Source organism: Ictidomys tridecemlineatus, chromosome 4 (genome assembly GCF_052094955.1).
Source record: "Ictidomys tridecemlineatus isolate mIctTri1 chromosome 4, mIctTri1.hap1, whole genome shotgun sequence".
NCBI classification, from domain to species: domain Eukaryota; kingdom Metazoa; phylum Chordata; class Mammalia; order Rodentia; family Sciuridae; genus Ictidomys; species Ictidomys tridecemlineatus.
In genome coordinates, this window is record NC_135480.1 from 102,367,450 (window position 1) to 102,388,639 (window position 21,190).

General features: G+C 49.7%; 1 protein-coding gene across 11 annotated transcripts; it reads left to right on the top strand.

Annotated features, from left to right (window-relative positions):
• The first annotated feature begins 4,147 nt into the window (after positions 1-4,147).
• On the top strand, positions 4,148-21,096 carry Abcg4 (ATP binding cassette subfamily G member 4). 11 transcript variants are annotated; one of them, XM_078047141.1, is made up of 16 exons: positions 4,148-4,163; positions 4,789-5,202; positions 5,915-6,188; positions 10,890-11,007; positions 11,121-11,253; positions 11,387-11,437; positions 11,634-11,779; positions 12,850-13,000; positions 13,124-13,238; positions 13,429-13,571; positions 14,386-14,484; positions 14,701-14,869; positions 14,969-15,069; positions 16,850-17,008; positions 17,162-17,280; positions 17,497-19,249. In XM_078047141.1, the coding sequence occupies exons 3-16, from the start codon at positions 5,951-5,953 to the stop codon at positions 17,720-17,722; spliced, it is 1,968 nt and encodes a 655-aa protein (XP_077903267.1). In that variant the 5' UTR covers positions 4,148-4,163; positions 4,789-5,202; positions 5,915-5,950; the 3' UTR covers positions 17,723-19,249. The 11 variants fall into 11 exon arrangements, with proteins under 11 accessions (XP_077903267.1, XP_040141287.1, XP_077903269.1 ...); XM_078047143.1 differs by lacking the exons at positions 4,148-4,163; positions 17,497-19,249 and adding exons at positions 19,849-19,907; positions 21,011-21,096 and having other exon boundaries at positions 4,544-5,202; XM_040285354.2 differs by lacking the exons at positions 4,148-4,163; positions 17,497-19,249 and adding an exon at positions 19,849-19,975 and having other exon boundaries at positions 4,544-5,202.
• The last annotated feature ends 94 nt before the right edge of the window (positions 21,097-21,190 follow it).

Consider the following 21,190-nt stretch of genomic DNA (forward strand, 5'->3'; position numbering starts at 1 on the left):
GGACCACAAGATTGAGATCAGCGTGGGCAACTTAGACTCTGTCTCAAAATATAAAATAGAAAAAGGGCCAGGGTTGTACCTCAGTGGTAGAATGCTCCTAGGTTCACTAGCACCAAAGAAACAAAAAAGTATAGAAGTAGGCGGGGCATAGTAGCACACACCTCTAATCCCAGCTAGCTACTCAGGAAGCTGAGGCAGGATCACAAGTTTGAGGTAAGCTTGGGCAACTTAGCAAGACCATATCTCAAAAATTTTGAAAGGGCTAGGGGGATAGCTCAGTACTAGAGCACTTGCCTAGCATGTATGAAGCCCTGGGGTTCAATTCCTAGTACCCAAAAAAAAAAAAAAAAGAAAAAGAAAAAAGAGAGAGAAAGAAAGATATAGAAGTAAAACCACCCAAAGACCCAGCTAAGACTGAAAAACAAGATGAGGCAGTGGCAACCTCAAAACAACCATATGACTTCTTGGCAGCAGGTACTAGCATCTTTGAAACAAAATAGAAGATACACTACAAGGTAGATCTATAGCAGTGGACAGGGTATGGATTATTACATGGTGCCAAGGAACTGGGCAATTAGAGTAGCTGGAGAGGGATCATGAAGTCCAAACTGGACAGGGAGTGTCTGGGAGACTGAAAGGTAGTAGTTAGAACCAAAGCATGGGAAGTTTCAAAAGGCTTCTAAAGCTTAGCAGGTAGAAAGGAAAGTTCATGGTCAGAAATCAGACATTTTAAAATGGAGCTATTTAGGGTCCAAAGGATGACCACAGGGAGGTAAGCTGCTAAGTGAGACAGGGGTCACTGGAGTAGAAGAGACCAAGGGAAATAAGGCATTTTGAACACCTACTAGCAGTGCCCTGTGTTAGGGGAAGGGCAATAGGCCATAGAGCAAAGCTGGGTGGGAAAACGCTTGATTTAAGGCTGGTTCCACAAAAAAAAAAAAAAAAAGCCAAAGAGTGTGGAGGGAGTTCAGGTTCTTTTATTTAAATTTTTATTTTTATTTTTTGGTACTGGGGATTGGACCTAGGCATTCTTTACCATTGAACCACATCCCTAATCCTTTTTATTTTTTATTTTGAGACAGGATCTTGTTAAATTGCTGAGGCTGGCCTCAAACTCGCAATCCTTCTGACTCAGCCCCTGGAGTTACTGGGATTACAGGCATGTGTCACCATGCCCAGCTGCAATTAAGGTTTTTTTTTTTGTTTGTTTGTTTTGAGAAGGAATCTCACTAGGTTGCCCAGGATGACCTTGAACTCCTGGGCTCAAGTGTCCTCCTGTCTCAGCCTTCCAAGTAGCTAGGACTATAGTACATATCACTACACCTAGCTAATAAAGATTGAAAAAAGGTAACAGCAAAGCCCACCTAGTCCCCAAGAGATCAGGAAAGGCAATCAGTAGTTGCTCCTCCACAGCCGCCGATTCACTGTCTGCCTCTAGGAACCAATAGAGAGAGTAGACTTTGCTGCCTTACCCTAAGATGGGCCTGAAAAAAGGAGAGGGCTCTGTCAGTCTCCTTTATCCAGTCCTCCTTTGCAGACCTGGGTTGCACATCCCAAAGTGACCAGTAGAGGGCCTTCCCATTGACAAATACTTCAAAATCTTTCTGTCTACAAATGAAATTCACAATGGGGCAAGGGATAAAAAACTTGGGAGTGGTGGAAGCAGAGCTGGGCCAGTTGACAAGTCCCAAGTGGAAGTCCTTTCCAGATCCTATAGGACCTTGTCACCCTCTTTTTACCCACAAGCCTTTAAATCTCCTTACTAACTGCTTCTCCCACAAATCCCTGCTCAGAGCAGCCTGAGTCTGTTAGATTAGCTCATGGCCCTAAGCTAAGACAAGAATTTTCTTCTGCCTTGCTTCTCTTAAGCCAATTATCATCAATCCTTGTTTGTGTGGGTTCAGGGAACATGCCCAGGAAGGATGCTGGGCTCTGGTGTAAGAGTTGTGACTATCTTTGAGAAAAGGGAGGATCAATCTCAGAGAATGGAAAGAAAATTGGGGAGGGTCCATTTGGACATTATATAACACAGAGGGTTGCTATGGTTGACAATAATTAATTGTATATTTCAAAATAGCTAGTAGAGGACTGGGGATATAGCTCAGTCAATAGAGTGCTTGCCTTGCATGCACAAGGTCCTGAGTTCAATCCTCAGCACCATAAAAAAAAAAAAAGCTAGTGGAGAGGATTTTGATTGTTTCCAACACAAATATGATAAATTTGTGAGGTAATGGGTATGTCAGTTACTCTGATAATTACACATTGCATACATGTATTGAAATATCACAGTCTACCCCATAAATATGACAAGTATTATGTGTCCAATAAATTTATTTTTAAATGGGAAAAAAGTATATAAAACTAGTAAAAGATATTGCCAAGGTTACAAGGCATATCTTTTTTTTCTTTAACCTTTTTTATTAATTTATTTTTTTATGTGTTGCTGAGGATGGAACCCAGATCCTCGCCACATACTAGGCGAGTGCTCTACCGCTGAGCCACAAACCCAGTCCTCAAAGCTTATCTTTTTTTTTTAATTCTTTTTAATGTTTATTTTTTAGTTTTCGGTGGACACAACATCTTTGTTTGTATGTGGTGCTGAGGATTGAACCCGGGCCGCACGCATGCCAGCGAGCGCGCTACCACTTGAGCCACATCCCCAGCACTCAAAGCATGTATTTTGACTGAAGTTCAGGTTGCGGAAGATCTGTTCACAAAACGAGGAGAGGGTATCCTAGAGAATGGGGAAATTTGTTCCAGAGAAGAAAGGGTTCTTTAGTGGGGCACAGGCACATGGCAGGTTTTTTGTTTATTTGTTTGTTTGTTTTGTTTTGTTGTGGTTCTGGGGATTGAATCCAGGGTCTTGTGCATGCAAGGTAAGCACTCTACCAACTGAGCTATATTCCAAGCCCTCAGGGGCTCAGGGGTTCTAACCCAAGGAATGGAAGGTTCATCTAGGTCAGTGGCTCTCAGCTTTGTCTGCTCAGCAGGATTACTGGGGGAGCTTCTAAAAATACTAATGTCTGGGTCCCACCCTTGAAGTCAGAATGACTGCATCTGGAGTGGTATCTGGACAACTTTTGAAAATTTTCCACAAGATGCCAACTGTCAGTCAAGGCTGAGGACCACTGTTCTAGGATATGGAGTATAAATCCCACAATGTGGAAAACTGATAGAAGACATGGAAATGTTGGTCTCAGAAGATGGGGAATGGGTGACTACATTCCTCAGAAAGGGTAGAAAATTTTCCTGGGAATTGAAAGTTATGTGATAGGGTATGGGGAGAAATGGTATTAAGAGATAAGGATGGGCTGGGGTTGCAGCTCAGTGGTGGAACACTTGCCTAGCATGTGTGAGGCACTGGGTTTGATTCTCCGCATTGCAAATAAATAAATATCTATCTATTGACAACTTAAAAAAAAAGAGGTGGGGAGGATAAGAAGCCTGTTTAGAAAATGAACGGAGATCATCCATTCGGGTATAAGGCTCTTAAAGGACCAATTAGCAGAGTGGGTAAAAGCAGGGGCTTTGGGATTCAAGCCCAGCTTTTGACTAGATGTTCCCCTTGAGCATATTGCTTAACTTTCCTATGTTTCAATTTCTTTATCTCTAAAGAAGGGCTGAAAAACCTACCTCATTCAAGATATTATGAGGATTAAATGAGAAAATGCCTGGTGCATCTGCAGTAGTTGTTAAATAAATCCAATTGTTAGGGGATCAGGGCTTCTATAGTCGAGCACTGAATGTTAACTTGGAGAATGCAGGGCCTATCTAGAAAATGGGAAGGTTAGTCTTAAGGAATGGTGGTGATGTGGGGCAGCGGGTGGAGAGTAGGCAAAGAAAGGTCCAAAACCCACATAAACTTCACAGTTACAGGGTGGGGCCTGGAGATGCCCTGTAGGGGCCGCTAACCCATCAAGCTGTGGAGAAGATGCTGTCGGGGGAGTGGAGGAGAAGTTTGACTGCTAGTAACCTCTCTGCTGCTGCAGTCTGGAGAAACCTCAGTGGTGAAAGCAAAGCCAGCAGCCTCTCTCCCATGCGTCTCTGCTGTGTGACAGGTGGGAACTTAAAAGCTCAGGTCACGTGTCTTGACTGGCTAACCTACTTTACCCCTTGAAGACACAGAGGCTGGGGCAGGCAGGGGCTGAGGGCAATGGGCAAAGGTGAGACTGAGGGAGAGGGAATTCCAACAGCATTGTGGGGACAGAAGGCTGCAAGCTTGTAGGGTGAGGGAGAGAATGCACATGTGCATGATGTCCAAGGCAGTGTCCATGAGCCCTATGCATGTCCTGACACACAAATGCCTTCAGGATCAGCCTTGTGCTTGTTTTGGAGACCTGAATTGGCCTGACAGAATAAAGATTTCTACAGTCAGAGCAGGCTGAGTATAGGTACCAGTTTAATATTGGAGCTGCCTGCAACCTCTCCCCCAAGTCCAATCTTTTTTTTTTTTTTTAAGTCTCATGCAAGTTTAATCAACCTTAATTCCCCCAAGTCCAATCTTAACTAGTGTCCTCCTCCTTAGAGAGGGAAAGTGTGAATGGGGTTGGAGGAAGGATATCCCAATGTCCCAAGACTCCGCTTCTTTGAAACCTTTTGTGCTTGGTTTGGGGATGGGAGGGACTTTAGCTTAATAGCTAGAACCGGGGGAAATTGATGGGGATGGGTTCTGTGTGCGAAGACTGACAGCTTCACAATCCCTTAGAGTGACGGAATGTGCGCCCCACACCCCTCCACTACCATTGCCTAGACTATATTCCAGAGATCTGTCCCCCCTCACTCTAACAGCCTTATCGCCCCCAAGTCGATTCTTCCTCGCCAACCCTCAGTCCTGGGTCCACAAACGCCTCCTCCGACCCTCGCGCCGCGGGCACTGCACTCGCCTTCGCCATCCTCGCCCCCCGAGGGCTGTGGAAAGGCACGGGCCCTTTAAGAGCGGCGGGACCGGCGAGCAGTAGCTTGGAGGAGAACGCAGTCGCCCGGCGGGTTCGGGAGGACACCAGCGCCGGAGACCAGGCTCGGGGATCTGGTGTGCGCAGCCAAGCGAAGCAGGGGCGCGACCCCAGCCGCCCCTCCCCACAACCTTGTCATCTCCTCTGACCTGGGGCCGGGCCCTCCCTTGCTGCTCATCCCGCCCCGGCCCCGCCCCGGCCCGGGCCACCAGGACCGGAGCTGGGGCGCCGGTGCCGCAGCCCGAGGCAGGTAAGGAGAGCCCGGAGTCTCCATCTCTGGCCGGTGGCAGCGTTAAGCATCTCTGCCCGGCCAGGCCCTGGGGCGCGTCAAGGTGACTGAGCGTGCGGGAGATGGGGCGGGGGGCTCGCCCACCACAGGGGTGCTTACTTAGCGGTGGGGTACGCCTGTCTTTGGGGACAGTCCGGGACGCCTCGGGCCAGGGGCGCCGGCGGGAGGGGCCGGCGGAGGCTTATCGCCAGGCTTGGGGAGGGGGATGCAGTGGGAGGGGGATGCAGAGCCGCCTCCGCCTCTGCCGGTCCACGCAGTGCTCTCTCTGCTACCCTGACCTCCTAGTGGGCAGCCTCCGCCGGCGCCCTCCCCGCCTCCACCCCTCCAACATCCAGTCCCCGGGGGTTTGCTGGCCTGCAGGGTAAGGAGATTAGAGGCGCGGGGTGGGGGGAGGAGCAGCTCAGGGCTTGGAGGGGCCAAGCTAGGGCCTGACTGGGGCCAGACTGGGGCCAGGGGGGCTGGGGCTATCCCAGACCGAGAAGAGGTGGGGACTGAGCCTCGCTGAGTGGGGAGGGTGGGGCAAGGGGGAGGCAGATGACCGGACGGACGAAGAGAGGGGTGCTAACAGTTGGGGATGTGTCCTGAGAAGCAGGCGGGGGAAGCGGGGGCTGGGCGGCATTAGACAACAGGGAGCTTTGAACTGGGGTTGGGGGATCTGTCTTAAACAGAGCAGGCCTTCTCTCTGCAGGCCAGCCAGCGGGGCGGAGTGATGGCGGAGAAGGCGTTGGAGGCCGTGGGCTGTGGACTAGGGCCAGGGGCTGTGGCCATGGCCGTGGCACTGGAGGACGGGGCGGAGACCCCTGTGCTGACCACGCATCTGAAGAAGGTGGAGAACCACATCACAGAAGCCCAGCGCTTCTCCCACCTACCCAAGCGGTCAGCGGTGGACATCGAGTTTGTGGAGCTGTCCTATTCCGTGCGGGAGGGGCCCTGCTGGCGAAAAAGGGGTAGGGAGCAGCCTGGTGGGGAACTGTGGGCTCTTGAGGAAGTGCCTCTCAGGAGCAATGAGGCCTGGGTAGCCCCTGCTTTGCAAGTTTCTCAAGTCGGGTACTGCTGGGCTCTGTAGGAACGCTAAAATCTGGACCCCAGCCCCTCCCTCGCCATGCACACGGTTGAGGTACCAGGATCCCTGCTTCCCACATCTGTGAACACTTGTGGGCACCAAGTTCAATTAACCAGCTTTCTCTTCTAAATAGACCCTATGACCTCTGATCCTTGAGGGATCCTTGATGAGTTTTCCTTTGTTTATTTTGGAGGATTCCTGTCTGTGAGGGATGGTATGTAAAGGGTGTCTGCAGGACACCCTTTTTAACTATCCCCTTGTACCAATTTTGAAAGATGTGCTCATTCTTGTCATCTTACTTCATTCTTGCCACAGTCCTCCCAAGAGAGAAGGGTGGAGGTTTGGCAGGATGGATGTCATCCTCATGTTACTAATAAGGAAACTGAGGTTCAGGGAAATTGAGTCACTTAACCAATATTGATTCCACAGCTAGTAAGTGGCAGAGCTGAACCGGAAGCCCAGTACAGGAGTTCCACCTCTTTCCCCTTAGGACCAGTTTCCCCATCCCTGAGTCCCTGACCATCTTTTGCATCCCTACTCTGCACATTGTGAGCTGGGAATGGAAAGGCTGGGTTTGTTTCCCAGAGCTGGGTGTGGGCCAGGGGTGGAGCTAAGGTATTGTTCTCTGAGGTTTAAGAACTAGGTTTAGGGTGCTTCAGAGCCTGAGCTGTCTCTGCACTCTCCACCCTTGCTTCCATGGGTGACCAAAAGGCCACAGGGTATGAGTCGATGGAAACTGAGGCATCTGGGCTCCCTGCCCAGTGCCTGATCTCTGAGCAGTCTCTTTGTGTCCTGAGATTAGCTCTGGGCAAAATGATGAGGTACTTGTTATTTCCTTGGCCCTCTCATTTCTTCATAACTTTAAGCAGAAATGAAGAAAAATTTAGAAATGTGGCTTGATGGGCCTGCTCTCTGCCTGCTTCTACTCACCAGCCACGTGTGGGTGTCCCTGACCAGGGATTCTTTCTCCTTTTGACCTTGCCAGCCTCATTTCCGCTTCACTGGCCATTTTGCCACCCCTTCCTTTGCCCCTTTTTCTGTTCTCTGCCCTCCTCTCTTGAGTTCTCTTTTCTCTGGATTCCTTCTTCCCTTCTCTAGAGGACAGAAAGCAAGTGGGGGGGGGTGAGAAGGAAGGGACTTGGTGGGGTGAGAGTTCTGTCTCTCCCAAGTAAGGCTTATCACTGCTCTCCCCTAAGTGTATATGGCATTTCTTATTTTTCAAAACACTTTCCTATTCATTATTATTAATGATTCACTTAATATTCATAATAACCCTATTAAGTCCTTGGGAGAAGATATTACTATCCTTCTTTTACAGATGGGAACAGGAGGCCCTAGAGATTAAGTGACTTGACAAAATTGCAGAGTTATTGACTGAGGCAGGACTAGAACACTTGATGTCTCTCCAGCCCGAAGGCCTGGCAGGCCCCTTGCAAGCTGAGCAGCTGTGGCACAGCCAAGAGTCCAGACATCCGCATTCCTAGCCACTTGGAAGCTGTGTGACCTTGGGCAGGGTGCTTAGCTTCCCTAGGCCTCACTTTCCCCATCTGTAGATAGGGATGATAATACTACCCACTGCACAGGCTTATTGGGAGAGCTCTGCTGAGTTGGTATCTGTGAAAGTCAAGTATGTATGTAAGATGATATTTATGCTAGACCAGCACCTGGCTGTGACTGAATGAGGGGAAAGTTCATCATCACCATTTTCTTCCCTTTCACAAGAAATCACTTCCTGTGAGAGGCTCTGAAAAGCTTAGGCTAGTGTTTGCCACCAGCCCTACTGCTGGGTTTCTGTTCTCCTGACTAAAAGGCTCAGGGGTCATTCCAGTTAAACTGGGCTAACTGGGCTGCACAAAATAACCACACAAGAGACACAAATACCTTTTTCTTTGGGGTCGCTGTGATGGCTCCTCTGACCTTAAGGGTCTGCAGAAAGAGAGAGAGAGCGAGAGCACACGCTGACCCCTTTTATTGAGGGAAGCTATTCAAATGAGTCAAGGGGTCAGGTTTCAGGGGGCTGAGTCTATCTTCATGATGTCCACTGTCAGCAGGTTGACTGACACCTGGGTAGACCACACCCAAGGGCACAGTAAGAGAAGGGGACACACACAAGGCACTTCCATGGAAGATTCTACCCTAAACAGGGCAAGGGGTTATATTACAAAGGAACAGGTGAGCATAGCTTCAACCATGGGGCTGTAGCAAGACACACCCATGCACGAGACACTGACCCTCACACCCAAGAAGGGTGGGGAAAGCTCTGCCACATTTCTGTGACTGAGCGCCTCAGCACCCAGCCGGGGAGTGTGACTCAGTCACGTGCAAGGATGGTCCCCCCCACCCTACATCTTTCTTGTTTCTTTTTACCTTTTTTTGGTATAGGGGATTTAACCCAGGGATGCTTTGCTACTGAGCTCCATCCACTGCTCTTTTTATTTTTTATTTTGAAATAGGGTCTCACTAATCTGCTTAGAGCCTCACTAAGTTGTTGAGGCTGGTCTTAAACTTGTATTCCTCCTGCCTCAGCCTCCCGGGTTGCTGGGATTACAGGCACACACCCCTGTGCCTGGCTCACCCAACATCTTTCTGATTGATGTGAGGATGACTGAGGCAGAGGGTTGAAACCCATGACTTTCTTACCCAGAGAATTTGCAGTGTGACCTTGGGTGAGTCACTTATGTGCCTGGTCCCAGTTGCCTCATTGATGTTGTTAAAAGAGCCTCTGACGGAATGAGCACCATCCAACTGATTGGTGTGTCCAGGCCCACGCAGTGGGCAGGAGGTTATTCCCCTTCTAACAGGATGTGCCCAGAGGGACAGCTGGATGGTGGGTTAAATAAGGTACCCATTCACTCTCTCTTTTATAGAGGTAGAGTAAAGAGGGACTGGGCTCTGCAGGGTTGGTGGAGGGTGCTAGGTGAAGGATAGGGGCTTGGTGTCTCCTCCTGACCAAGGCAGGTCTCAAGCACAGTAGGAAAGTCCCTCCATATTGGCTTCATCTTTCCAGGTAACTCTGTGCAGTCTCTGCCCTCTATTCTCTGGAATGAATACACACATATATATTTATACACACACACAGACACACACACATACACGTATACATACATGTTTTTTGTTGTTATTGTTTTGTTTTGTTTTTCCTAGAGCAGAACAGCCTCTGTCTTTTGAAATCTTGCTCATCTTTAACTTAACTGCCACCTCTTCCAGGAAGCCCCTCCTGCTTTTCCCCTTCCTTTCTACCCTTATTAATTCCATTTGCTATAATCTCCTGGCACATTGTTTGTACTTCTGTTATAAACCTTACTTTACTTTTCTTCAGATTATCCATGATTTCTTGTCTGTCTTACCTAGATGATGATACTCTTGAGTGCAAAAACTGTTCTTCCTTATTTTGGGGGTGGGTGGAGAGTTTGGTATATAGTAGATCTCAATAAGCATTTGCCAAGTGAAATTAATGATACAGTGTCACCTTTTGTGTATGTGTGTGTGTGGTAGGAGGAATTGACCCCAGGGCCTCACACATCCTAGACAAGCACTCTACCACTGAGCTACATTCCCCCCAGCCTTTTTTATTTTTATTTTTTGAGCCAGGGTCTTGCTGAGTTGACCAGGCAGGCCACATATTTGCAATCCTCCTGTCTGAGCCTCCCAAATTGCTGGGATTACAATTATGTACTGCCATGCCCAGCACAATGTTGCTTTTGAAAATCACTCTATGTGCCAAGTTGCACTGTGTCATATGCTTTACATAATTATTACATTTAATTTTCCTAACAACCCTATGAGATAGGCACTATCATCCTCATTTTACAGACAAAGGACCTGGAGCTCAGAGAGGTTAAGCAACTTGCCTGAGTTCACACAGATGGTAAGTTTAGAGCCAGAATTTGAACCTAGATCTGCCTAACTCCATACTGGTGCTCTTTATGCATATCCCATTGAGTAAATGAAAAGTGGAATTTCGTTGAGCCATGTTAGGAGCTGGAGAGACAAGCTTGGAAGAGAAGGAAAACACAAAGAAGGCAGTTTTTCCAAACTGAGGCAAAAGCTCTGAGAATACGTACCTATAGAATGGACACTTAACTGAGAATCTACTACATGCTAGACAGACTGTTAAGGTTACAAAATGAATAAGACACAGGCCTTGCCCTTAAGGAGCTTACTAAGAGGTTGGGGAGGAGGGCAAGTGATGGGCACATCAGTTAACAGACATGCTGGCATACCAGAGGTGCTGTGGGAACCTAGAGACAGTCAGCCAGCTCAGACCGGATTGGTATGAAAACCTTCCCAGAGGCCCTGAGACAGGGAAGAAGAGCAGGGTTCTCTGGACTTTGATTCCTCCTCTACGGCTGTCGGCTGTCGGTGAGATGCACAGATATTCCCACAGCCTTCGGACTTTGACGTTAGTGGGTGCCATTTCTGAAAGGGCAGGATGAGGCAAGACTTTGGGTCACTTTCGGGGCTCTGGGGGGGGTGCCTCTTAACCCAATCACACTGAGCAGGAACTACGCATTTCACTGATCACCACAGGGGTGCCTCTGTTCACTACAGCCCTGACCAAAAATTCCTCCCTTCCTCACTACAGGTTATAAGACTCTTCTCAAGTGCCTATCTGGTAAATTCTGCCGCCGGGAGCTGATTGGCATCATGGGCCCCTCAGGGGCTGGCAAGTCCACATTCATGAACATCTTGGCAGGATACAGGTGAGGACAAAGATGGGGAAGGATGGAGACAGAACTCAGAAAGAAGAGTCTATTGGGGATCACAGGTGTCTTGAAGTGCCTTTGACCCTTGTCCTCAATGGATGTCCCCGCAGAGAGTCTGGAATGAAGGGGCAGATCCTGGTCAATGGAAGGCCGCGGGAGCTGAGGACCTTCCGCAAGATGTCCTGCTACATCATGCAGGATGACATGCTGCTGCCACACCTCACGGTGTTGGAAGCCATGATGGTGAGGGCTGGATGGCCACCCCCTCTTCCTAGCATCCCCTTCCATCTGCTGCCTGCATCCCCTTCCTCAGCTGAGGGGTCAAGGCAGTACCATCTCCCACACATGCATCTCTTTCCTGCCCTCTGGGCCCCAGGTCTCAGCCAACCTGAAGCTGAGTGAGAAGCAAGAGGTGAAGAAGGAACTGGTGAGTGGGACAGGGAAGGCCTAGGGACAGCTGCCCTCAGTGGAGCTAATGAATTGTAGGACCCAGAGTCAGGGGCGGAAGTGTGGCAAACAAGTGGGGACAAGGGGCTTAAGGGAGATTCTTTGTGAAGTCAGGGTGGTGCCTGGGGGAAACCAAGACTCTGAAGCTGACTTGGGCTGGGTGGGGGTGGGTCCAGGTGACAGAGATCCTGACAGCACTGGGCCTGATGTCCTGCTCCCACACGAGGACAGCCCTGCTCTCTGGTGGGCAGAGGAAGCGTCTGGCCATCGCCCTGGAGCTGGTCAACAACCCACCTGTCATGTTCTTTGATGAGCCCACCAGGTAGTTCTTTCCCACCTCTCACCTCAACTTCCCCACCCCTCAGCCCAAGCCAGGACCCAAGGCTGCATCCTCTATGTGGCTGGAGACTAGAGCCCCTGTTTGCAGCCTCCTGAAGCCAAGATAAGGGCCGACTCCTCATCTCCATCCTCGCCAATCCTGTTGTAACAAGCAGCCCCATCTTCACCCAGGCAGAAATCTGGATGTCTCCTTTGATTGTTGCCTCCCTCTCCTGTCCCCGACAGCCATTAGTCACCATGTCTTGTTGGTTACACCTCCTTTTGGTAGCTCTCAGATTCGCTCTGCCCATCCCCAGTGCCCATGTTAGAGTTCAGGACATCATCGACAGATGCTCATCTGCTCGCCTCCAGTCTCTCCCAAGCGATCCTTCCTCCAGCCTGCAGCCAGAGCTGACTTTCTAAAGACAACTCTGGCCTGACCCCTCCTTTCCCCTTCAAAATATGCAATGAGTCTCATTTACCCTACCCTCAGAACAAAGTCCTGCTCTGAACCCAGTTTGCCAGCCTCCTGTCTTGTATTTTATGCTCTAATAACACTGAGTTGCTTGTAACTCCCTGGTCAAACCATGTGCTTCATGCCTCTAAGCTTTGCCCATGCTGTGTCTTCTGCCTAGAATGCCCTTCACTGCTGCTCCTTCCCTTCCTCCTCACCAGCTCAGCTCTCACTTCTTCCAGACTCACTCAGGGATTTTCTCTGACTTCCCCCCAACTCTGCCCCCAGCTGCCTCTCCCCACACCTGCCTCTCCCCCCTACTCTGCATCCCCCCCATTGCTCCAGCACCTCCCACATTCCCTAACATCATCTATGAGCTTGTCTTTCTGTCCCTCCAGATCAATGTGGTATTTCTGCATCATCCTAATCACACAATAGGTGCATACAACAGGTGCTCAGTATAGGCTTGTTACATTTTACAGTGCTCTGGGCTTCTGGGGGTACCTCCAAGTGCCTGAGCCTGAAGGTCGTATAGGATATGGGGGTGTCCAGTTCTAGCCCTTCACAGCAGTTTCCCCACCGTGCACTCTCCCTCTGCTTGGCCCCACCCACCTCACCAGGCCCGCTGGTGGCCTCTCTCTGGACAGTGGTCTGGACAGTGCTTCTTGTTTCCAAGTGGTGTCCCTCATGAAGTCCTTGGCCCATGGGGGACGTACCATCATCTGCACCATCCACCAGCCCAGTGCCAAGCTCTTTGAGATGTTTGACAAGGTGAGTGTCCGTGGGCCTCAAAAGTTGGCCTGAGAAGGAGGGATGAAAGGGCTCAGTGGAGGTGCTGGCAGGGCCCCTGCCTGTCCACTGGTTGTGTTTTCTTCATCCTTCTTTCTGCCTCAGCTCTACATCCTGAGCCAGGGTCAGTGCATCTTCAAGGGCATGGTCACCAACCTGATCCCCTATCTGAAGGGGCTTGGCTTGCATTGCCCCACCTACCACAACCCGGCTGACTTCAGTGAGTGGGGACAATGGCGGGGGTTAGCATATAGTGCCAGGCCAAATCTGGGGGTGAACGTCATGGGTTCAGCCCTCTTGGGGACAGAGGTCTCACTGTTACCTGCCTTAGCCACAGACCCAAGAGTGGTTGACTTGCCTTTGGGAAGCAAGGATAAATGTTAGCTGAGCCCTCTGCTCTGTGTCCCCAGTTATTGAGGTGGCCTCTGGAGAGTATGGAGACCTGAACCCCATGCTGTTCAGGGCTGTACAGAATGGACTTTGTGCCATGGCTGAGAAGAAGAGCAGCCCTGAGAAGAACGAGGTCCCTGCCCCCTGCCCCACTTGCCCTCCGGTAAGTAGGGTGGAGAGGACAAAGAGACCAGAGCAGGGAGGGGAGATGGGACCATGGGTGATGCCCTGCCACAGATGGGCACATGATGCTGTCTCCCAGAGGCACTGGGTACCAGGAGGAAACCGGAGTTGGAATGGACCTACTCTTTATGGCTTATGTGACCTTGGGCACTTTGGCCTCATTGAGCTTCAGTTTTCTCATCCACTTAGTCATTCAGCAAACTCTTTCTGAACATTTATTGGTGCTATCCTCAGTGCTGGTACATGCCCTTCTGGTAGGCAAAACCAACACAGTCACTGGCCTCATGGGCCCGTGCGGCTTTCTGTCATCTCTAACTTGGAGGTGATGATACTTAACTCACAAGGAGGCTGGGAGGACCCCACAGATAGCACACAAAGCTCTTAGGACACCCCAGGTTTTTGCCCAGTGCCAGGTCTCTTCCTTAGATGAGATACCCCTTGGTTATGGTTGTCATTTTTATCATTATTAAATATTATTGTGAAACTGGTGGCCTTAAGGACTTAGCCTTTTGGGTTAATATTAATGATTAGAGAAGTGACTGTTCTGCACTGGTGAGCTACCACAGGTGTCCTAAGTGCCTTTCCATCTCCTCTCCTCCAAGCTTTTATCCCCTCCTCGCCTCCCTTTCACAGTCTCTCTGAGCCCCGCCTTCAGGTGCCTGCTTCACTGGTGAGGTTCTCCTTCTGTAGCCTGGGACCCTCCTTGGGAAAGGCTTAGGGTTTTCCCACGCACTGAGCTGGGTGGGTGGCAGGTGGGAGGGTTAACCTCACCTGGTCCCATTTCCTCTCCCCAGGAAGTGGATCCCATTGAAAGTCACACTTTTGCCACCAGCACTCTCACTCAGTTCTGCATCCTATTCAGGAGGACCTTCTTGTCCATCCTCAGGGACACGGTGAGGCATCAAGTTGGGGAACAGGAAGCATAGGTCTAGCCTTTGGGGCTATACGACAGCAGCAAGTGGAAAGGGAATTGGGGTCCCTGCCCGCAACCCTCCAATGCACCTCTGGGTCTATGTAACCCCCAGGACAATCCCAAGTTATTACCCTAGTGTTGTCTGCCTATCCCTGGCCTGGGACACATCCCTGTCCTGTGATGGTACTTCCCACAGGTCCTGACCCACTTGCGGTTTGTGTCTCACGTGGTGATTGGCGTGCTCATTGGTCTCCTCTACCTGCACATTGGCGATGATGCCAGCAAGGTCTTCAACAACACAGGCTGCCTCTTCTTCTCCATGCTGTTCCTCATGTTTGCTGCCCTCATGCCAACCGTGCTGACCTGTGAGCTGAGTTGCCTAGGGTGTGCAGTGTGGGTGCTGGAGCAAAAGGCAGAGGGGCCAGGGGGTTGGCCAGTGGTGCCTGATCTGCCTGTGCCCTCAGTCCCTTTAGAGATGGCGGTCTTCATGAGGGAGCACCTCAACTACTGGTACAGCCTCAAAGCGTATTACCTGGCCAAGACCATGGCCGATGTACCCTTTCAGGTGAGCCTTGTACTTCCTACCTGCCCACATTTACCAGCTCTCTTGCCCCCTCCTTCCTTGCTTGCCAGCTCCCTTAACCTTCTGGCCTTCCGCCCTTTCTCTTCTATTCACTAAGCAAATAGATGGTATATACCTTCATGCACCAGGCTCTACCCAGCCACTAAGGATACGGCAACAGGTTAGACTGATGATAGAAACTTTGTTCTGTGTAACATTTTAATGGGAACAACTGGCAGCCAACAGAAAATGATGATAATAGTAACCCTGCAAATGACTCTAAATCTTCTTAAGGGTAGGAAGTTTATCTCAGTGGTAAGTGCTTTCTTAGCATGTATGAGGCCTGGGTTCAATCCCAAGCACTGAAAAAAGAAACAAAACAAAACAGATCTTACTAGAGGCAGTAGTATAGGCTCTGGACCCTTACTACTACTCGCAAGATGCAAGGCACTGGGCAAGTCACCTTTGCTTCAATGTCCCCATCTATAAAATGGAATGACGACCCTAACTACCTCTGAATTATTTGAGAATGAAATGACTGAATGAATGCAAGGTTCTTAGAATAGTGCTTGGCATATACTAAGTGCTCAAGAAATGTTAGCTAATTTTGTTATTGCCACTATCACCTTGCTCCTACCACATTAAAAAAAAAAAAGTGCTCCTTCCTCAGAGTGGACACTTCACTGTGTCGGAGCTCAGGGAGAAGAATACAAACTGGATCTTGGCCTCTGCTTGGGCACGTTTATGCAAGGAACAACTTTCACAACTGTACCTAGTGATATAGTGGGCTCAGTCCCTGCTTCTAGGAGTTTCTAGTCTAATTTTTTTTAAGTCATCTAAGAAACTCACATTTGTAGTTTATAATTCAAATCTCTACAGGATTTCCAAATCACAGTCTTTCTTCTAAAAAATTATTTTTGGGGACTGGGGTAGCTCAACAGTAGAACACTTGCCTAGCATGCATGAGGTCCTGGGTTCCATCTCCAGAACTGATAAAAAATTGTTTCCTTTTTGAGGTTTACAACATGATTATTTTGGGGGGTGGGTACCTGGGATTGAACTCAGGGGCACTGGACCACTGAGCCACATCCCCAGCCCTATTTTGTATTTTATTTAGAGACAGGGTCTCATTGAGCTGCATAGTGCCTCGCTGCTGCTGAGGCTGGCTTTGAACTTGTGATCCTCTTGCCTCAGCCACCCTAGCCGCTTGGATTCTAGGCGTGCACCATGGCAACCAGCTAAAACATGATTTTATGGGAAACATATAATAGCAACATGAAGCAAATCAACATATCAGCTAAAATGTATCTACTTAATAATATAATTTTATTAATAGTCTCCAGGTTGTATATTATGTCTCTGGACTTGTTGATCCTGAATCTGCTTCTTTGTGTCTACAGAGTTGATAGACTTCAGGAGGAACAAAACACTCTCCTAAGGAGAAATTAATTCATTAATAACATAAGAAAAAAAATTTTAAAAATATGAGAATGAGCTGGTGCAGAGAAGAAGGATTTTAGGCACTCAGAGGAGGGAGAAGTCACTGTGCCCAAACCAGTTAGAGAGGCCTCATGGAAAAGATGGTTTGGGAAGATGAGTGAGGTTCACATGGTCAGAGAGAAGGGGGACATGTGTCCATCTGAGGACAGCATGAATAAGAATGGAGGCAGGATAGGCATGGGGAATAGGTGTTCTAGGGGCTCATTCCCAGGTGGAATGGACAATCTTGGCCACCATGCCCATGGCTCCAAGTTCCCTGCTCAGCTCTGTGCCCATTCTCCAGGTTGTGTGCCCAGTGGTGTACTGCAGCATTGTGTATTGGATGACAGGCCAGCCAGCTGAGACCAGCCGCTTCTTGCTCTTCTCGGCACTGGCCACTGCCACTGCCTTAGTGGCCCAGTCTTTGGGACTATTGATTGGAGCTGCCTCCAACTCCTTACAGGTGGGAAGGTTGTCATGTGAAGATTCTCAAGCAGGGATGGGGTATCATGTGAGAAATCAAGGGCTGGCGTGAGTGGGATGGACACTTGGGCAACTGGGCCACCCTAGTCCTGGTCACCCCTGTGATGGCCTAGCTCCCTTGCTTCCCCTCCAGGTAGCCACCTTTGTGGGCCCAGTTACTGCCATCCCTGTCCTCTTGTTCTCTGGCTTCTTCGTCAGCTTCAAGACCATCCCTACTTACCTGCAGTGGAGCTCCTACCTCTCCTATGTCAGGTCGGTGCCTTTTTCCCCCTGCCCTCCCTGTCCCTCCCCTCTATGCAGGAGCGCCTGCCCAGCTCCTACTAGGCTGTGCTGTCTGGTGCCTGCTCCACCACCCTTTGGGCAGGGGCACTCTGGTTGGCCCCCAGGGATGAGGTTTGGGGTTTGGTGATTTGTTGAGAGAGCAGGTTTCCTGTGCTGTGTACTGCTCTGATGCCCCTGCCTGCCTAGGTATGGCTTTGAGGGTGTGATTCTTACCATCTATGGCATGGAGCGAGGAGACCTGACATGCTTAGCGGAGCGCTGTCCATTCCGGGAACCACAGAGTATCCTGCGAGCGCTGGATGTGGAGGATGCCAAGCTTTACATGGACTTCCTGGTCTTGGGCATCTTCTTCCTGGCCCTGCGACTGCTGGCATACCTTGTGCTCCGTTACCGGGTCAAGTCTGAGAGATAGAGTCTTGCACCTGGCCTGTGCCCAGCCCCCGCAGCAGTGCACACCCAGCCCTTTGGGACTGTTTTAACCTTGTAGAACTTGGGCACTGGTTGCTGGTGCAGCCACCTCCCCTCCCTCAGCTGCTCCACAGGCTGGCTGGAGGACTGTGCTCCCAGCCTTGGCCCTGGGGGTGGGGGCTCCAGCCCACCCTGCCACACCCAGGAGTCTTCCCAAGTTGATGCGGTTTGTAGCTTCCTCCCTACTCTCACCAACACCTGCATGCAAAGACTGGGAGGCTGCCCCCCCCTTTCTGCCCACAGCACCCTCTTCTGTTGTCTGTTTTGGAAACCCAGGTTTTATGGGGCTTCCACTTAACAACTGACCAAAGTGGCTCCCTCTGGGGGGGGGGGGTCCTCACCACACCAGTGTTTGTAAACCAGGCTGCTGTAAGGTTAGAGTTCCAGGGCTAGGCCCTGGGGGTGGGGTCCCCTGGGAGTCCCATTATGGACATTGGGATGGAATAGAAAGGGACTCTGGAAGTCTCTCCTCCCCACCCCCAGACCCTGGCTTATGTGGACAATCTGCTATGACAGAAGCTGGGCGTTCTGTCTGGGTCACCACTCCTAATCCTGGAGATTGGAGAGGTCATGGGAGATCTCATCCCCCCTCCCTATAGCTTTGGTGGGGGGTAGGGCCTGGTGGCATCTTTGCAATAACGTCTGCGTTTCTTTCCCACCTGTCACTGGAACTGGAGAATGCACTTTATTCTGGGGGGTGAGCAGGCGAAGACCCAACCCTCCTTTCTTGCTGCTCCTGACACACACAGTTCCACATGCTCCCTCCCTTCTCCAGAGTTACAGGCACATACACGCAAACAGGCAATCTCAGCCCCACACATGCATCATCCCCTGTGGTTCAGAGGAAGAGTGATGGTGGCGTGGTGGTGGTGGGTTCTGTGGGGAAGGCAGTGCCAGCCTCCTTTCTGGGGATCCCACTTTGGAGACTCGAAGGACGAGGCTGATTCTGCCCAGAGTGACTCCTCTCCATGGTTGGTAGGAGTCTACCCTCCAGTCTTCTCTCCCTCCAAGCCAGGGGTGGCACACAACAGCAGCCTTCTGGAGTTGAGGACCCAATAAGCACAAGCATGGGAATAAGTTGGCTTGGCCACCGCCATCCCACGGCCCTCCTTTTGCACTCCAGGCTGGTATTCCACTGTCCTGCCCCTTTCCTGGCCACTTGCTGCTCATTCCAACTCTGTCCATGTCTCTCCACCTCCTTCCTGTCAGCAGGTGGCCCCTGGGCATCAGAACACTGTGCCCTGGGCATCAAGGTGGCAGACATACCTACAGCATGTCTGGCTTTCCTGGTGGGTCTAGGCTCCTTCTACTTCTGGTTGCCCCTTCCCCCAGGGTTCTTTTCCCCCTTATTCCTATATACATACCTCTCCACCTTCCCTCGCCCTGCCACAGATTCTTCTCATTACACAGAGATGCCAGTTGTATTTGTGGGATTTCATCCATTATTAATAAAACCTATATTTATACAGTATGCTGTGTGTGAATGTGTGTGGGTTTGACACTCGGTAACATGGGCTGTAAGAGGGTCTTCAGAGCACTTGGTAAGATATCAGCAGGTTTAGGGAGACTGTGGCAGGAGATGGTCCTGGATTATGTCAAGCTAGAAAATGAATGTCTTTTGAAATATTTGTATCATGCTTTCCATCTTACCAATGCTTCATGTTCCTTATTTCAAGGGAGGCCCATGCCAACCCAGTCCTATCTATCCTTCATGATAATCTCACATTGTCATGGATTGACAGATGAAAGAACTGAAACTTGGGCTAAGTAATTTGCCAAGGGCTCTCAGGTAGTGGAGGTGGAACTAGGCCTAGAGACCAGATCCTCTGTCTCCAGACTCACTCTTGGCATTGATCAAACTCCTTGTTCGTGGTGGATCTGCATGCTGCATGTGGGTACCCTGTATCTGTTACATGGATGTGTTCTTGTTCTTGCCTTAGTGATACATGACTCTCTTCGGGACTCACTGAGTTCCAGCTGTGCTCATGGAGGAGGGTAACCTCATCCTAGGATGGGAGTGACAGGGATCTCACTGGGCTTAATTCAACTTTTCCTTTTCTTCCTACTCAGTGACCCTTCCCAAGGCTGAATCATTGCCACCAGGACTTCAGGCCAGAGGTTTGGAGTAGGTAAGATTTAGAGGGCCTTGAGTACTAGTGGCAGGACAACTCAAGAAGCAGCACATTGTCTCACCCTCTGCTCTCCTAGGCCTGAAGCCTGGAGTTTGAAGGAAGGCACTGGCATCAGTCCTGCCAGCTGCCTGGCACCCTAGGACTGTGGTCTAATATGACTGGTTGGGTGCTCAACTTCAAATGGACTCACTTTATATCCTTTGTGGGTTTGTTTGTTTGTTATTTGCATTTACTGGGCATTGAACCCAGGAGTGTCCGGCTCTTGAGGTGCATTTCCAGCCCTCCATTTTCTTTTTTTAAAAAATATTTATTTATTTATTAGTTATTGGCGGACACAACATCTTTGTTTGTATGTGGTGCTGGAGGATCGAACCCCGGGCCACATGCATGCCAGGTGAGCGTGCTAATGCTTGAGCCACATCCCCAGCCCCTCCATTTTCTTTTTTTAAAATATCTTTAGTTGTAGATGGACACAATACTTTTATTTCATTCATTCATTTATTTATTTTTTTATGTAGTGCTGGGGATCGAACCCAGTGCCTCATGTGTGCTAGGCAAGTGCTTTACCACTGAACCACAACCCCAGCCCTCCAGCCCTCCATTTTCTATGTTTTATTTTTGAGATAGTTTCTTGTGAGGTTGCCCAAGCTGGCCTTGAACTTGTGATCTTCCTGCCTCAACCTCCCAAGTCACTAGGATTATAGGCATGCATTACGATGGCCAGTTTAACCATTTCTTTTATAGTTTGGGGCAAGAGTAGGAAATGGGAATATATCCTACTTCCTGGAATTCTCATTAGATTTCAGAGACATTCTGGAGACTCCCTTTATCCCTGGAGTGATGCCAATAGATGGCTCCTTACAAGTCGAAAGGCATCAAGTGTCAGTGTCAGGTATTCATCTTATCCGGGAATGGTGGCACATACCTGTAATCCCAGCAACTCAGGGGGTGGAGGCAGGAGGATTGTAAATTCAGGGCCAGGCTTAGCAAGATTCTGTTTAAAAATTAAAATTAAAAAGGTGTGGGATGTAGCTCAGTAGTAGCAAATACTCCTGAAAGGGTTAAAAATTCATAAATTCATATACTTATAATTCCTTTAGGAGCTAAAGAAGGCAAACATTCTGGACACTTCAAGGGTCATTCGGCCCAGAGAACATTTGTGGATTGGTATATGTATTTGCAAAAGAAGCTCTTTTGATTCCTACAGCAACTCTGTGAGGTATCTCAGATAAGCAGTTTCATCTCCTGCTATTATAGAAAAGGAAACTGAGATTAAGAGA

Coding starts and splice junctions, on each gene's coding strand:
- Abcg4 (XM_078047141.1), top strand. CDS start 5,951: ATGGCGGAGAAGGCGTTGGAGGCCGTGGGCTGTGGACTAGGGCCAGGG. Junction 14,485..14,700: donor TGTCCATCCTCAGGGACACG/GTGAGGCATCAA, acceptor TACTTCCCACAG/GTCCTGACCCACTTGCGGTT. Junction 15,070..16,849: donor TGGCCGATGTACCCTTTCAG/GTGAGCCTTGTA, acceptor CCCATTCTCCAG/GTTGTGTGCCCAGTGGTGTA.